We start from the raw sequence: 14,202 nt of genomic DNA, 5'->3' as shown, positions 1-14,202 counted from the left end.
GCACCCGAGATCTCTGCAGAATCGTCTGAGCCTCTGGTTTAAGCCTTCCACTCGGCTCCAAACCAGAGGACCGCAATCGGTTCTGGGAACGATACTACAAATAGTTAGCTCAGATTCCACCCCGTGAGCGAGGCTTTCCGCCTTCGCCAACTCTGCCAACCGCCTGTATGAACTAAGGATGACCTCTGAACCCAGACGGCAGGAGTCGTTGGTGCCGACATGACCAACAATTTGCAGTCAGGTGCACCCAGTGCTCTATATCGCCGCCGGCAGGGCCTCCTCCACATCTCGGATGAGACCCCCCGGCAAGCAGACAGAGTGAACACTGGCCTTCTTTCCCGACCTTTCCGCTATCTCCCTAACGTTGGAGCTCCCAATCACTAATAAACCCCTCCCCCCGTGTGTCTGCTCGGACCTTGCTGAAGGAGGGGCCACACGTCCACTCACAGGTTGAGCGGGCGATGCCACATGGCCAGCCTCCACATTGACCCTCCGCCTCGTGCGCTGCGAACGCCACTGAACCCGCCACTCCCTTTGGGAGAGGGTGCCCTAACCGCGCCCGGTACCCGTGAAGATGTCTCGACAGCAGGGACCGTGAGCGAAGCATGTAACACCTGGGGTGTACCATGCGACACACCATACTCCCCACTGCCGCTACACTCCGAGGCAGCAGCCTGAAGACGGCCGACCGTGGCCATCAACACGTTCAGCTGTTCGCAAACAGTGGCCAGCTCCTCCTGCGTCCATACACAGCAGTCACACATCCTATCCATCCTAAGAATCAATTTACTGTAGAGGGTTAATCAACTTTTAACTAAACTGCTAATCCACTAAAGGCGGCTGATAGCTGACTAAACTGTGGTTACTAGACACTTCTTGTTGAAAACAATGAAAATAAGCACTACCTGTCTCTGGACTGTATTCAAAACAAACGCTAGCACTACTGGTACTACAGCTGACTAAATGGACTCTCTCTGACTGTATTCAAAACAGACACGAAATCTATGGAACACTATTACTAGTACTCGAAAATTAAAGCTTCCTAAAAGCAAAAACAAACGGAAGAAGAAGTGACAAGTAAGAAAAATACAGTTAATAGTTAAATTAACGTAGCTCGCTGCACAGCAGATGGCAGTTACGACGACACTTTGTCCTATCGATGCTACCTCCCATCATCATATTCCTTGCTTCTATGAACGATGTAGGTATCTTGAAATTGGCGTCCTCGAAAGTCCGTGCTATCGATATCGGTCAGGTAAACAGTAGTATTTGTTTTGACTTTTTTGCACAATGGGTTAAACTGCTGTGTTGCATTGTGACTTGTATGTTCGGGCCATGTTCCATGATCGAATAATCAAGAGGATACCTGGCAAATTGCCTCCTCTATCTGGCAAAGAAAAACAAGGACATTTGGATGATTTGTCGACGATTCCATATTCGCAGTTATTGGACCTTATTACCAGACAGGAGAAACTTGTATCCAATAAGTAAGATCTTATTTCGCCGTTAATCATTCGTATAAATCGCGGAATGTTGGTTCAAAATGTGACAATACAGTCAGTGAGTAGGAAATAAGCTCCTCTGACTAATTGACGGGAACTAGGCAATAAATCATACTTGTATTCAGTGGTATGTTATATCCTCACAATCAGACTTTTGCATGGAAATGCGGGGCTCTGAATTCACAACTTTTTTGGCAAGAGAAAGAAAGATCTTTTATTGATTATCAAGTCTCCATAGCATTCGTGGTGAACCCGAATTCCACCGATAAACTTTCCCAAGTTGTTCAGATATAAGTCCAAAGTATGTTAGTTTGAAGGACCTGTGGCTCCTTAGGAAGTCTTGCGTTTTGTTTGATTTCATACCACATTTACCTTTGCGTTTGTATTGCAGTGAAAATATGTGCGTAACAGTGCAAATGTCGGCAGCGTATCATGTTTTATTCACTTCACTCACGACAGTTGACAACAGCACCCACTTTAGTCTCTGTCCTTAAGTGTATAGTCGGTACTGCTCAGTTCTGTGACTCTTTTTCTTCGGCATTGTTAGTTGTACGTCAACAGTGATACACAGCAATTTAATTAGGTTGACTAACGAAAAGCCGGCCGATATGGCCGTTGTTATGGGTTCGCTAATGCAATTGAAGTGTTGTACAGCAGTGGTATGCTGAGTTGTTCACGCAACGACTGCAGCTAAATAATATTGTACATGTTTCGTTTGAGGATTGTTGCATCACTCTATGTTTTGTTATGTTTTGGTAATTGCATATTACAGACTTTTTCATGCAAGATATTTTCATAGCTAGAAAGTCAATTGGGGTAACAAACCGAATAAGCTATAATTATTATTCAGTAAGAAGTCACCAGAAACAGTTTGTCCCATATTCCAAAATATATAGAAAACATGCCTGAACAACTTCTCTCTCACATCTTGTTGACAACCAATTTTAGTAGCATGCAGCTTTATGGTATTACAGACAGTAGTTCTTATCTGAAAACAATAAGGCACAATACAGGTAGGCTTCACAATATTTCCGATAGTTTGTTTTTTATGGTGCAGGTAAAAATTTTAGTTAGAATAACAACTTACTAATAACGATAAAATTTGTGTAAGGTGATTACCAATGTAATATGAATTGTGCAAGCTGTTCTGCTTGGTCAGCTACGTATACTATTCACAACTTTACACTCAGTACTTGATCAGCAGCAGCAGCTGACATGACACTAGGTTGCTCTTCCTCACTTTCTGTTGCAGTTGATACAAAGCCTCTTCCAGTTTTCATAGTGATTGTCTCTCTGGCTCTATATTCCTTGTATTCATTAGGTGCCCGTTCCTTATGAACTAAACTATCTCAAAGCATCTTTCATATTTGTCATTAATATTTTTGGAATATCTGTGCAGTACATTTTTAGTATGTTTATTTTGCCATGAATTTAACATGGCGTAATGGTTAAGACTCTGTACATGTGTGATATGAACAGAATATGAATTCGTGCCTGTCAAACCTGATAACACGACTGCTTTGTGGCAAGTTTTAATATCAGTTTGCCCATATATTTACTAAATCTGCTGCCTATTTTTACTGATTTTCTATATTTGTGATTAGTTAACAACATGATATTGTGCTGATGGACCAATGGTGTCATTAACAAGGTGGAGATATGAGCCTTGAGAAACAACAAGTGGTTGATGTCACTAATAATACTAAAACATTTGAAAAATAAAATCTTGTAACTTTAAGATCACATTGTGAAAAACAGGGTTTTTATCAGAAATGTAACTCTGGACCATGCAGTCTCTATTTTAAAAAAAAATTTTGGGACGACTAGGGACCTGAAATATTTGCATTTGTGATAAATGCAAATACAGGTGCAAATTCTGCCTAAAATTCCAAAAACACAAAATTGCTAAATAAATGCTATTTCAGAATGATTCGTACCCAGATGAACTATTTTATCATAAATGGTTGGTAATAGTTTTATTTTCTGCATATAGAACATGTAAGTAATTTTCGGTTGCTGGTATTGTACATCATCTGGTGAAGCCCAGTTTGGAAAGGTAATCTGGGCAAGACGAATGTTTTTGCAACATAAAAAGACCACAAACCCAACAACATATCAGCAGACTTGATGCTCTGGTGCGACACCGGTACAGGCAGTTGAATGGTCTGTATAAGATACACACCACATAATGCAATGTAGGACTCAGCTGTGGTACTTAGCATCTTCAAACAAAGCAGTGTGTACATTTGTTCTAGTCAAATCTCAAAAGCTGGTGCAGTGATAGAAAAAAGAAGACTTATGAACGTATTTCAGCCACACTGAAAGTCTTCCCCCTAAAGTGCCATTAGTGCTAATATCAAGTCGTCTTCTGTGCAAAGCACTTTCTCAATTCTATTTGTAGCTCTGCCAAATATAGGTCACACAGCTATGAATGCACCCAAAACATTCTGCAGATTTTGGATATGGTAGTTATTGAATTGGTTGAAAAAAGAAAAATAATGTCAAACACCTGCCATCAGAGAAGCGCTCTGTTCACCAGCAGGAAAATGCTGCTGCTTCTCATCAGAAACATACATTTGTTGAAGTGTAAATAGTTCCAGAAGAAGAAAACAAGCATAGACCACTTTGGAAAATTGTTGAAGTTTTTGCAGAAGCCATTCCATTCAAAAATCTCATCAATCACCACTTTTCTTAACAGTAAATTTCAAAACATAAAGGCTTCACCTTCAGGCACATTGTATAACAACCTTTTAATTTTGTGCATCTAATCATTTACAAACAAAAATAATTTGGATGTGAATTTTAGCAAAGGTAGATGCTACCTTTTCATGTCTCCAGTCGAATGACACATTCATTGACTTTCGCTAACGCACAACCAGGCTGTCATCTACCAACCTAACCTAGGCCTACACTGCAGATAAATGTGACACTACTAGCTTTATTTAACATCAGTAGCTTTTTGTTATGGTACATGCATTGTCACGTCACAACCAAGTTATCACATTCCAACCTAACCTGGACCGAGGGATACATTACTGTTCATTGTGTCCACACACACACACACACACACACACACACACACACACAAGTAATGAATTACATTATAAAGAAAACGGTGACTGGCTGACATCTGTGACTGAAACAAGTAAACAAAAACAACCCAGATATCTACAGGGTGGCGCAGATAAAGGTAGCCCATGCATGTATAAAGGAACTGCAGTGAATTTACAGAAATGAAAAGCTGAAATGGACGTACCATTTATTTACAGTGAAAAACACATTTATAGAGGATGTTGAAAGTAGCCGCCTGCAACACCAGTGCACAGTTGTTCACGTCTAAGCATATTCATACACACTCGGCATAAAGTTCAACTGATTTGCCTTTCAATTCCTGTATTCTGTTCAGGTTTGTGTCATAGACCTTTCTGTTTAAGTGTTCTCACAGGAAAAAAATCATGTGGTGTTAGATCCGGCTAACGTGGTGACCATAAATACTAGCTGACAGTTTGTCCCTCAGTGAAGACATGGACTCGTTCCAGGAATATTTCAGATGCATGACATTTTGCCCCATCTTGCTTGATGGTTGCCACAGATTCTGGAAATAAGGGAATTTCAAACACATCAGGAAAAATTGAAAAAAGAAAAATAAAACTGGAAAAATATCATTTTTGTCTCAGTAGATGAAATGGGTTGTTTACTGAGTTGTCATGCATCATCGTTGGCTGGGTGTAGCTGAATTCATGCACCACTTCCCTACTCTCATTCCTACTGCTTCTCCCCGTCCTACCACTCCCCTCAGCTTGCAGTCAGTTGTGTGTATGAGTTGTGAATGTGTGCGTGCTCTTATTTTCTGACAAGAGCTATGGCTGAAAACTTAGTTGTGAGTGAGATAGTCTTTCTATGTGCCTGTCTGTGGCTTGGCAATCATCTTTATGGTAAGTTGCTGTCAATCCTCATTATTATTGATTCTCAGAGTATTTGAACAAATTAACTGTCGCATGAATTGATCACCGTCATTTCATTTCATTAACATGCTGTCTGTGGCTCGTGAATAGCTGGCCACTTGGGTGGATTTCCATGATGCGCCAAAACCGAAGGCCATTTGTGCAGGTATCTGTAATGCATCGAGCCTACTGATCTGAAGCCGTACAGTTCCAACTAATGTGCAGGGCCTGCTTGTTGGATCTAGTCTCACCGATCTGCTCCCAGGCCGGTCTGTTTGTGTGTGGTGTAATGTAGCGGATTTTCAGGGTTTTTTATTCATGGACCCATGGTGCTCCCCAACAGGCCAGAGACCATGGACGATGGGAGTTCAGGAATTGCGACTGTCTCACCGCAAGCACATTGCACAGTGTAGTGTTTTATAAAAATTTTATTTGTTCTAGTACATTTTGGCACTTGAAAAGTAGTTTAAATATTATAAAGTGGGGATGATAATAAGAAGAAAATTGTGTCAGTTGCTGGCGGTATGTACACTCTGTACTCGTATATTTCTTGAAAGAAAAATCGCACAATACCTGTAAAATAATATATATATAATAAAGTAGGAAATAGCTGACAATAATGAACATAGTAGAACCAACATTTTACTGGTGGTCACATACAGCATTGGTTTACACAATTCTTTCCCACCTTACACTCTTCTCGCAAGAGGCCTACTTTTTTCTGAGGTTATTTCTGAAATCAGTGAAGGTATTTTAAATCTGTCTTGTGACTCCAAGGAAATGTGTATTTTTGTCACCGAATTAGTTCTGTTTTATTGGAATAAGAAAAATATCATTGGTCTTAATGAAACACACATAGCATTTGGCTTGATTTCTCCTTCTAAAAACTGTTCATTACAAAAGATTTTATGTTATTACTTAAGATTTTGCTCACACCAGGAAACACCTTCTCCTTGCTGGTTTGTTTTATATATTTCCTTGTTTGTACTACTGTTTTTTGTACCATAGTTGCAAAGACTGATCGTCAACTTATGTGTTATTTTATCCTTGAGGTCTCAAAATTCGTCAGGGAAAAATGCTAAAACTTGTGTGGAAATCAGGGAATTTCACTTGGGGAAACTTGTGGCAACCCTGTGTTCATTGAGTTGAGCACAACATGTATCAAAAATTTCCATAAATTTATCTGTCTTGAGGTTAGTGTTAAAAACAGTCAAATTATGTATGTTCCTGTTACACCACACCAAATGCTTTTTTTTTTTTTTTCCGCATCGTGGTGTCATTGCTGACACACAGTGTTAGGGTTCTCCAGTGCCCAGTGCCTCGTGTTCTGTGAATTCACATAACCGTATTGATGAAACTATGCTTCATCACTCATGATAAAATGGAAAGTGCCTAACAAACCACTGTTGACGTTATTTGAAAACCACGTGCAGTAGTCTACATGTTTCTGACAGCCATCCTCCCATAACTGCTGCACAACTGTCAGACGATATGGCTCCAAGTTAAGACTTTTCAGTATTTGCTGGCATCTCCTCCTACTTACATGTGCCTTTTGGGCCAGTTTACATGTAGACTTCTTTGGGCTCTAAATAATTCTTCGGCAAATGTCTGCAACAACTTCTGCTGTGTGAACTGAAGGGATTCTTTGTCAGTTTACTTTTTGCACAGTGCATAGGTGTGCCAATTTTTATACAGATTCTGTTTGCTCTCATTCCTGGTAGTCTTCTATCCAGCTACTCGACCCCAAAAATTTTGCGAGTTTGATTAATTGAACCTGTTTTCACATAGTTTCCACAATTTCAGTTCTTTCTTCTATTGAGGAAGTCATTTTGCAGACTGCAAAGAGAGACATCTAATTTCACTGGTGAAATAAACTGAAATGATGACAGAAGAATGCTAACAATTGATTATTGCGTAGATATGTCAATTGTTGTAGCTGTTTATTCTATTTCAGAAGTAGAAATATTGCATGTGCATTCAAAGGGGAGGCCAGCTATTTTTAATAGTGCCACCTAATATACAGCCTATGGTGACACAATTCAAGGAATATACCTGTGGCTCATGCTGTCATTAGACTCCTTTATGCTGTGTTATACTTTGTCTAATGTGCTGATAAATACACCCAAATATCCCACAATCTGGTTGCTACATTTTCACATACCTATCCATGACCCATTAGATGACTTCGCCAATGCATAACCAGACTGTCATTGCTTTATATGTGATGCTCACCTGCAATCATCTTGTAGACATCTGTTTAAGAAGTTGGGCATGCTGACTACTGCCTCATAGTATATTTATTCCCTTGTGAAGTTTGTTGCAAATATTCCACTATAGTTCAAAAGGAACAACAATGTATATAATTACAATACCATAAAGAAAAATGACACACATTAATTTCATATTAAGGTTAGCAGGAAAGGGGTGCACAATGGTGCAACAAACAAAAAATTAATCATTTTCCCAGTGATATAAAATGTCTGACAGACAGCAAAGTAAAATTTGAAAACAAACTGAAGAAGTTTTCTCCTTGACAACTCCTGTGCCACTGAAGAATTTGTATTACTTTAACGTGTATATGGTAGTGATAGGAATTTGAACTCACTTCTGTATATCTCTTTTCTTTTTTGTAAAAAAGAAAAAAAAAATGCTGTGAAAATTTCAGAATGTTCCAACTGTACAAATTAATGTACGACGTAAATGTAAAATTACTCATTCCTTATCATTACGATCTATCATGCAAAACAATCCATGGAACATGTAAGTAACCAACTAACCAGGTATTGCTTCAAGATGGGCTTTCTTGGTGGAGACTACTTTCCTTTGTGTAGTAATGTGTAATTTTGTCTGATATTTAGTTTTATATATTCACCAGTTCTCCACTTGAAATAACTTCGTGCCTTGTTCTTAATAACATTATCAGCAAAAGCAGCCACATTGTCCATGTTTATATAGACAATTAAGGATACTAAGGGATAGTATATGGAAAAATAGAGTTCTCCTCATACTACAATGAGGCACAGACTTTTGAACACAGGCACTATCAGATGACCACATAACAGGAGAGCTCCTGTAGTAATTAAGAAAGCTGACATATAAATATGTTTCAGGAGCTTTAGTCATCTGAACTGTGCAGATAGTGTATGTCCCCAAGATTATTTGGAGGCAGGGGATATGTCAATAAAGCTCTTTAAGAGGTTGGGCCATACTGGCTGAAGTTAAATTCTGGTATAACAAACCTGAGGCTTATGAGCTGAGATATGGCCAGTGTCACCAGTCATCAAATAATGTAAATTCCAAGCTGGCATCAGTGACTTAATGTGCAGCATTACAGTGGAATATTTTGTGTTCCAGGGAATAGAACATTAGCCTACTTGCTAATCAGGACTCTGAGACAAACATTAATAATCATATAAAAAACCACACTCTCAAGATTTACTGTGCTCTGACAAAGAGGATGACTGCTGATGTGGAACTGCGGTTAATGGGATATCAGTTCATATCAAATGAAAATGGTCAAATAGGAATAATTTAACTAGTGGCGGGGAGAATTTGGAGCATGAGAAGATGCACCAACAATCTGTGCAGTCACATAGCTGTGTGCTGTGCACAGATGAGGTTGTTGATACATTGTGGCTCGGATGTCAGAGTGAGTGCAGTTCGGAAGGCGATGAAAAAAACAAACAGGAAAGAAGAGAGAGAGTGGACAGTGAGTAGAGAAATGTTTCAGGGATAGTAACAAAGGAAAACACCACAGGGTTGTGCGATGGAAGAAAAGGAGCTAGGCAAAATCAAACAGTGGAACATCAACAGTTATGAAAAGGACCAGTTGGTACTCACCTTAAAGACAACAAATTGAACTGCAGACAGGCATAACAGAAAAACTGTTACATGCAAAGTTTTCAGCCAAAGCCTCCTTTGGAGAAAAAAGAAAAACACACCCACATCCACACAAGCAGGCACATTTCATGCACAAATGATCACTGTCTCCAGCCACTCTAGCCAGACTGCAACTGTTGTATTGAACAAAATCAACACTGTTGAGTGGGACAGGGAAGTGGGACGGATACCGGAGTATGGGTGGGGGAGAGAAGAGCACGGTCTGGTGGAGCATGCAAACACTAGAAGGCATCAGGACCAGGTTGTGCCCTGAGGCTATGGGGACGGGGGAAAGGGGGAAAGACCGGTGAGTGTGTTGGCAGAGAGCAAGCACAATAAGGGTGAGGGGGTGTGTGAATTGGCTGGAGGTTGTAGGACAGACTGTGTGGAAACTGTTGTGTGGAGGGTGTGGGGACAAGGCTGAGGCTGGGATAGTTTTGGGAGCAGAGAGTGTGTTGCAGGGATAACTCCCATACGCACAATTCAGAAAACCTGGTATTGGAGGGGTGGATCCAGGTGACTCGGGTCATGAAGCAATTATTAAAATCAAACACATTATGTTCAGATGCATGTAGTGCCACAGGATGATCCACTTTCCTCCTGGTCACAGTGTGGCTATGGCCTTTCATCTTGCTGGAAAGCTGATTGGTAGTCATACCATTGTAAAAATCTGTGCAGTTATTGTAGTAGAGCTGATACATGATGTGCCTGCTTTCACAGGTGGCTTTGCCTCTGACCGGGTAGAATAAACCTTTAACAAGACTGGAATAGGAAGTGCTGAATGGGGGGATTGGGTAGATCTTGCACCAGTATCTTCCAAAGCACTATAATCCCTGTGGCAAGGGACTGGTCTTGGGAATGACATGGGGGTGGACTAAGGTGTTGTGGAGGTGTAGGTGACAGAACACCACTTCAGGAGGGGTGGGATGGATCTTGGGTAGGATGTCTCTCATTTCAGGCCATGATGACGGATAATGGAAAGTCCTGAAGATGGATGTGTTTCAGTTGTCCCAGGCCAGGATGGTACTGAGTGACAAAGGGAGTGCTGCTATGCTGCTTCGGGGTGGTGGGAGGATTGGGTGTGTAAAGGGATATGGTACAGGAAATCTACTGGGCAGACAGCGCTGCCTTATGATCACCCAATGGTTGTTCACAAGTGTATTTGCAAAATTCAGAACCAAAAGACCCAAAATTGCAGCCTGTAGTCATGCTTGTGAACAGAAATTTGGCTACCGTAGAGTCGTCTGATAGCTGTCAGAATCTATACAGCAAAATAGTCTGTTTTCCAAGCAGCAGACATAAAATTACAACCTGTAGTGGGGTATGTAATCATTATTTTGAACAGGTTTTTGGCCACCCTACAATTGAGCAGTGGCTGTCAAAATTTGTACTGCGAATTTGGGATGTTTCGCAAGTGTGCTTTCAAAGTTTGAAACCAAAACATCCAACATGGCGACCTGTAGCGAGGTATCCAGTTATAATCATGAACAGCCATTCATCTACCTTATGATTGTCCGATTGTGTTCAAAATCTGTACTGCATGTTTCAGGTTTTTCACAAGTCTATCTTCAAAATCTTCAGTGGAAAATCCAAAAAATGCATCTTATGGTGTTTCCATCGTGCTCGTGACTGTTATGTATGCAATCACTGATTGATTGGGGAACTGTGAAGCTCGGGTTGGTTTACTGAACTGAGTCGTAATCTGCGCAGATGCAAAAGAGAGTATGAAGCAGAATATTGTATCAGCTTTTTTTTACTTGGTTTAACTCGATTTGAACTCAGTTTATGCAAACTTTTCATCTTGGTTTGTCATAAACCCGAGTTCGCCCACCATAGAGCCACACTGTATCATCAGTCTTGCCTGTGCACAGCATGTGGCTACGTGGCGGTGCGAATTGTTGATGCCTCTCCTCATGGCCCAAATTCTTCCCGACGATAATTAAATTATTTTTATTGGTTCCATTTTTTCCCTCATATCTGCATATTTTCACTTATTTTTCTTACCAACCTGTGCCACACAAACTTGTGAATTTCAACCTAACCAATCCCCCCCCCCCCCCCCCTCTCTCTTACGTGAGCCCAACACACAAATGTCTCCATACCTCATCCATTCGCACCCTTTTTCCCAAGTTTTTGTATATTTTTTACGTATTTGTTCCTGCGTATTTTTACATATTTGTGAGTATTTTTGTGTGTCTGTATTTTCACGCATCCTTTTCTGTTATGCAGCTCCTCTCATAGCCACCTAATGCCTTCATTTTCCTATTTCCTATGTCATTTCCTGTTTCCCAACACCATACCTGCCACAATGGACCCTTGCTTGATCTTTCTGCCGCATTTCAAAAAAAGTATCCCTTTCTCTGGCTAAAACCCGGTCCCATATCATACTCCTTAAATGCTGCCTAAACCATGGAATCTCCCACCCCCCTCTCCAACAGCCTAATCACCTTTGCAGATTCTACCAGCCCATGTCCCTCACAAGCCTGTTACTTCCAAAAACACATATCCACGGCCATAGCCAAACTGTAGCCAGGAGGAAAGTGGATCATCTTGTTGCACTACATGCATCTGAACATAATGTGTTTGATTGTAATAATTGCTTCGCAGCCTGAGCCACTTTGATCCACCCCTCCAATACCAGCTTTTCTGAATTGTGCACGTGGGAGTTATCCCTGCAACACACCCTCTGCTCCCAAAATTATCCCAGCCTCAACCTTGTCCCCACACCCTCCACACAACAGTTTCCACACAGTCTGCCAATTCACACCCCCCTCACCCTCACTGTGCTTGCTCTCAGCCAACATACCCACTAGTCTTTCCCCCTTTCCCCTCTCCCCATAGCCTCTGGGCACAACCTGGTCCTGATGCCTTCTAGTCTTTGCATGCTCCACCAGACGGTGCTCTTATCTCCCCCACCCATACTTTGGCATCCCAGAACCACCTGTGCTGTCCCCCTATGATATTGCTGCTGTGCAGTCTCTACTATATACATCATGTCTCTGTAATTGAATCCCTTGCTGTCCAGCACCTGGAAGAGCATTCCAGACACCACCTCCATAAGCTATAAAACTTGCTGATAGCCTTCTGCCACCTTAGAGCAGCACTATCCAACCTATATCCTACACACATTGTTCCTCCTCATGAAACCCTCATAGCACCCAGACCCTGACTAACTGACCTTTTCAACTTTCCACATCTCTCAAATCTCCCTACCAACACTCCACCAAATCCAGAGCCAAAACAATCCCAGAACACTGCTGGTAACCTTTCTACCAAACTCCTCAGCCGCCCAAAAGTTTCAGTCCTATTCAAAAGCATCACCTGCAGCCCTACACCCAGGTTTAACCCTGTTGCACTTGTCAAAGGCCTACTCTCCGACTGCTGATCTCTGCAATAGAAACACTTCGTTGCCACCAATCCCTCCAACCAAAGTTAACCTAATCCCAACACTGAACCCTGCCTATCCCAGTTGATACCAGCATCCAACTGTGATAACCTCTCTCTCCCACCTAACCACCCCGTCCATTTTTCAGGATTTCCTTACCTCCAACTTGGCCTCCCGTCCTCACCCAAGTCCCTTCCTAAGAACACCAACCTTTCAGCAGAACAAAGGACAGCCATATACAGCCTCAAAATAGACCCTCACCTAATCATCATACCTGCAGGCAAAGGTTCCACCTCTGTTGTTATGGCTCACAAAGACTACCTGGCAGAAAGTCTTTGCCGATTGTCTGACTACTCCATCTATAAACTCTGTCAGAGTGATCCCATCCCAGAAGTCCAACACAACCTCCAGTTCATTCTCATAGCCTTAGCCCCTTCTGAGAACCTCTTCTCTGAATCCACTTCCGTCCTCTTCCCCATGACATCCTGCACACCCACCTTGTACATGCTCCTCAAAACAAAATCCACAAACCCAATGGTCCTGAATACCCTATTGTAGCTGGTTATTGTGCCCTCAGCCTTCGTTGACCAACACCTCCAACCTATTTCCAGAACCATTCTCTCATGTCAGAGATATCAGCTTCTTCCTTCCCTGAATTTCCACCACAACCACCATGACCACTACAAGTCATTGGTGACACCAACTCCCTCATGCCCATTGTCTTGCTGTTATTCAACGTTACCTCTCCCAATGTCCTTCAGACTCCAGACCGCTACCGCATTCCTGATACACGGTACTAACTTTATCCTAATACACAGCTGTTCTCCTTTGAAGGGAAGGTATACAAACAAAATTGTGGCACAGCTGTGGGCACTCACATGGCACACTCGTATGCCAACCTATTTATGGGCCATCTAGAGGATGGCCTTCTAAAACCCCAAATCCCTCATCTGGTTCAGGCCCATTGACAATATCTTCATGATATGGATTCAGGGCCAAGGCACTGTATCCTCATTCATTTACCTCAATACCTCTTCTCCCATCCATGTAACCTGGTGCGCTTCAACCTGGTGTGCTGCCTTCTTGGACATTGAACACCTCCTCCCTGATGGCTCCAACTGTACCTCAGTCTACATTAAACCCACCAACCACTCCTGCATTTTGACTGCTGCCATCCCTTCCACACCAAAAAAATGCCTCCCATACAACCTGGCAGTGACAAGAACTCCCTTGCCCAGTATACTTGAAGGTCTCACAAAGCCCTTTACAGACAGGCGCTATCTCCCAGACCTAGTCTTCAAACAGATTTCCTGTGCCATATTTCCACACACCCCCAATCCTGCCACCACCCAAGAAAGAACAGCTACAAAGAAATACACCTTATGTCACCCAATACCTTCCTGAACTGGAACAACTGAATCACATCCTTTGTCTTGGGGTTTGATTTTCTGTCATTGTGACCTGAAATAACACATTAGTCCATTCCTGTGCC

At 41.9% G+C, this 14,202-nt stretch overlaps 1 protein-coding gene across 1 annotated transcript in view; it reads left to right on the top strand.

The window, feature by feature from the left end:
- Positions 1-1,261: 1,261 nt before the first annotated feature.
- LOC124788980 (DNA-directed RNA polymerase II subunit GRINL1A) overlaps positions 1,262-14,202 on the top strand; it is a 33,063-nt gene continuing 20,122 nt past the window's right edge. Inside the window, exon 1 of the mRNA XM_047256272.1 lies at positions 1,262-1,487. Coding sequence (XP_047112228.1) covers positions 1,336-1,487 — 152 coding nt within the window. The 5' untranslated portion in view covers positions 1,262-1,335. The remainder of the gene's footprint in view (positions 1,488-14,202) is intronic.

This window comes from Schistocerca piceifrons, chromosome 1, assembly GCF_021461385.2.
Source record: "Schistocerca piceifrons isolate TAMUIC-IGC-003096 chromosome 1, iqSchPice1.1, whole genome shotgun sequence".
NCBI lineage: Eukaryota > Metazoa > Arthropoda > Insecta > Orthoptera > Acrididae > Schistocerca > Schistocerca piceifrons.
This window is presented reverse-complemented; position numbering and strand designations above follow the sequence as displayed.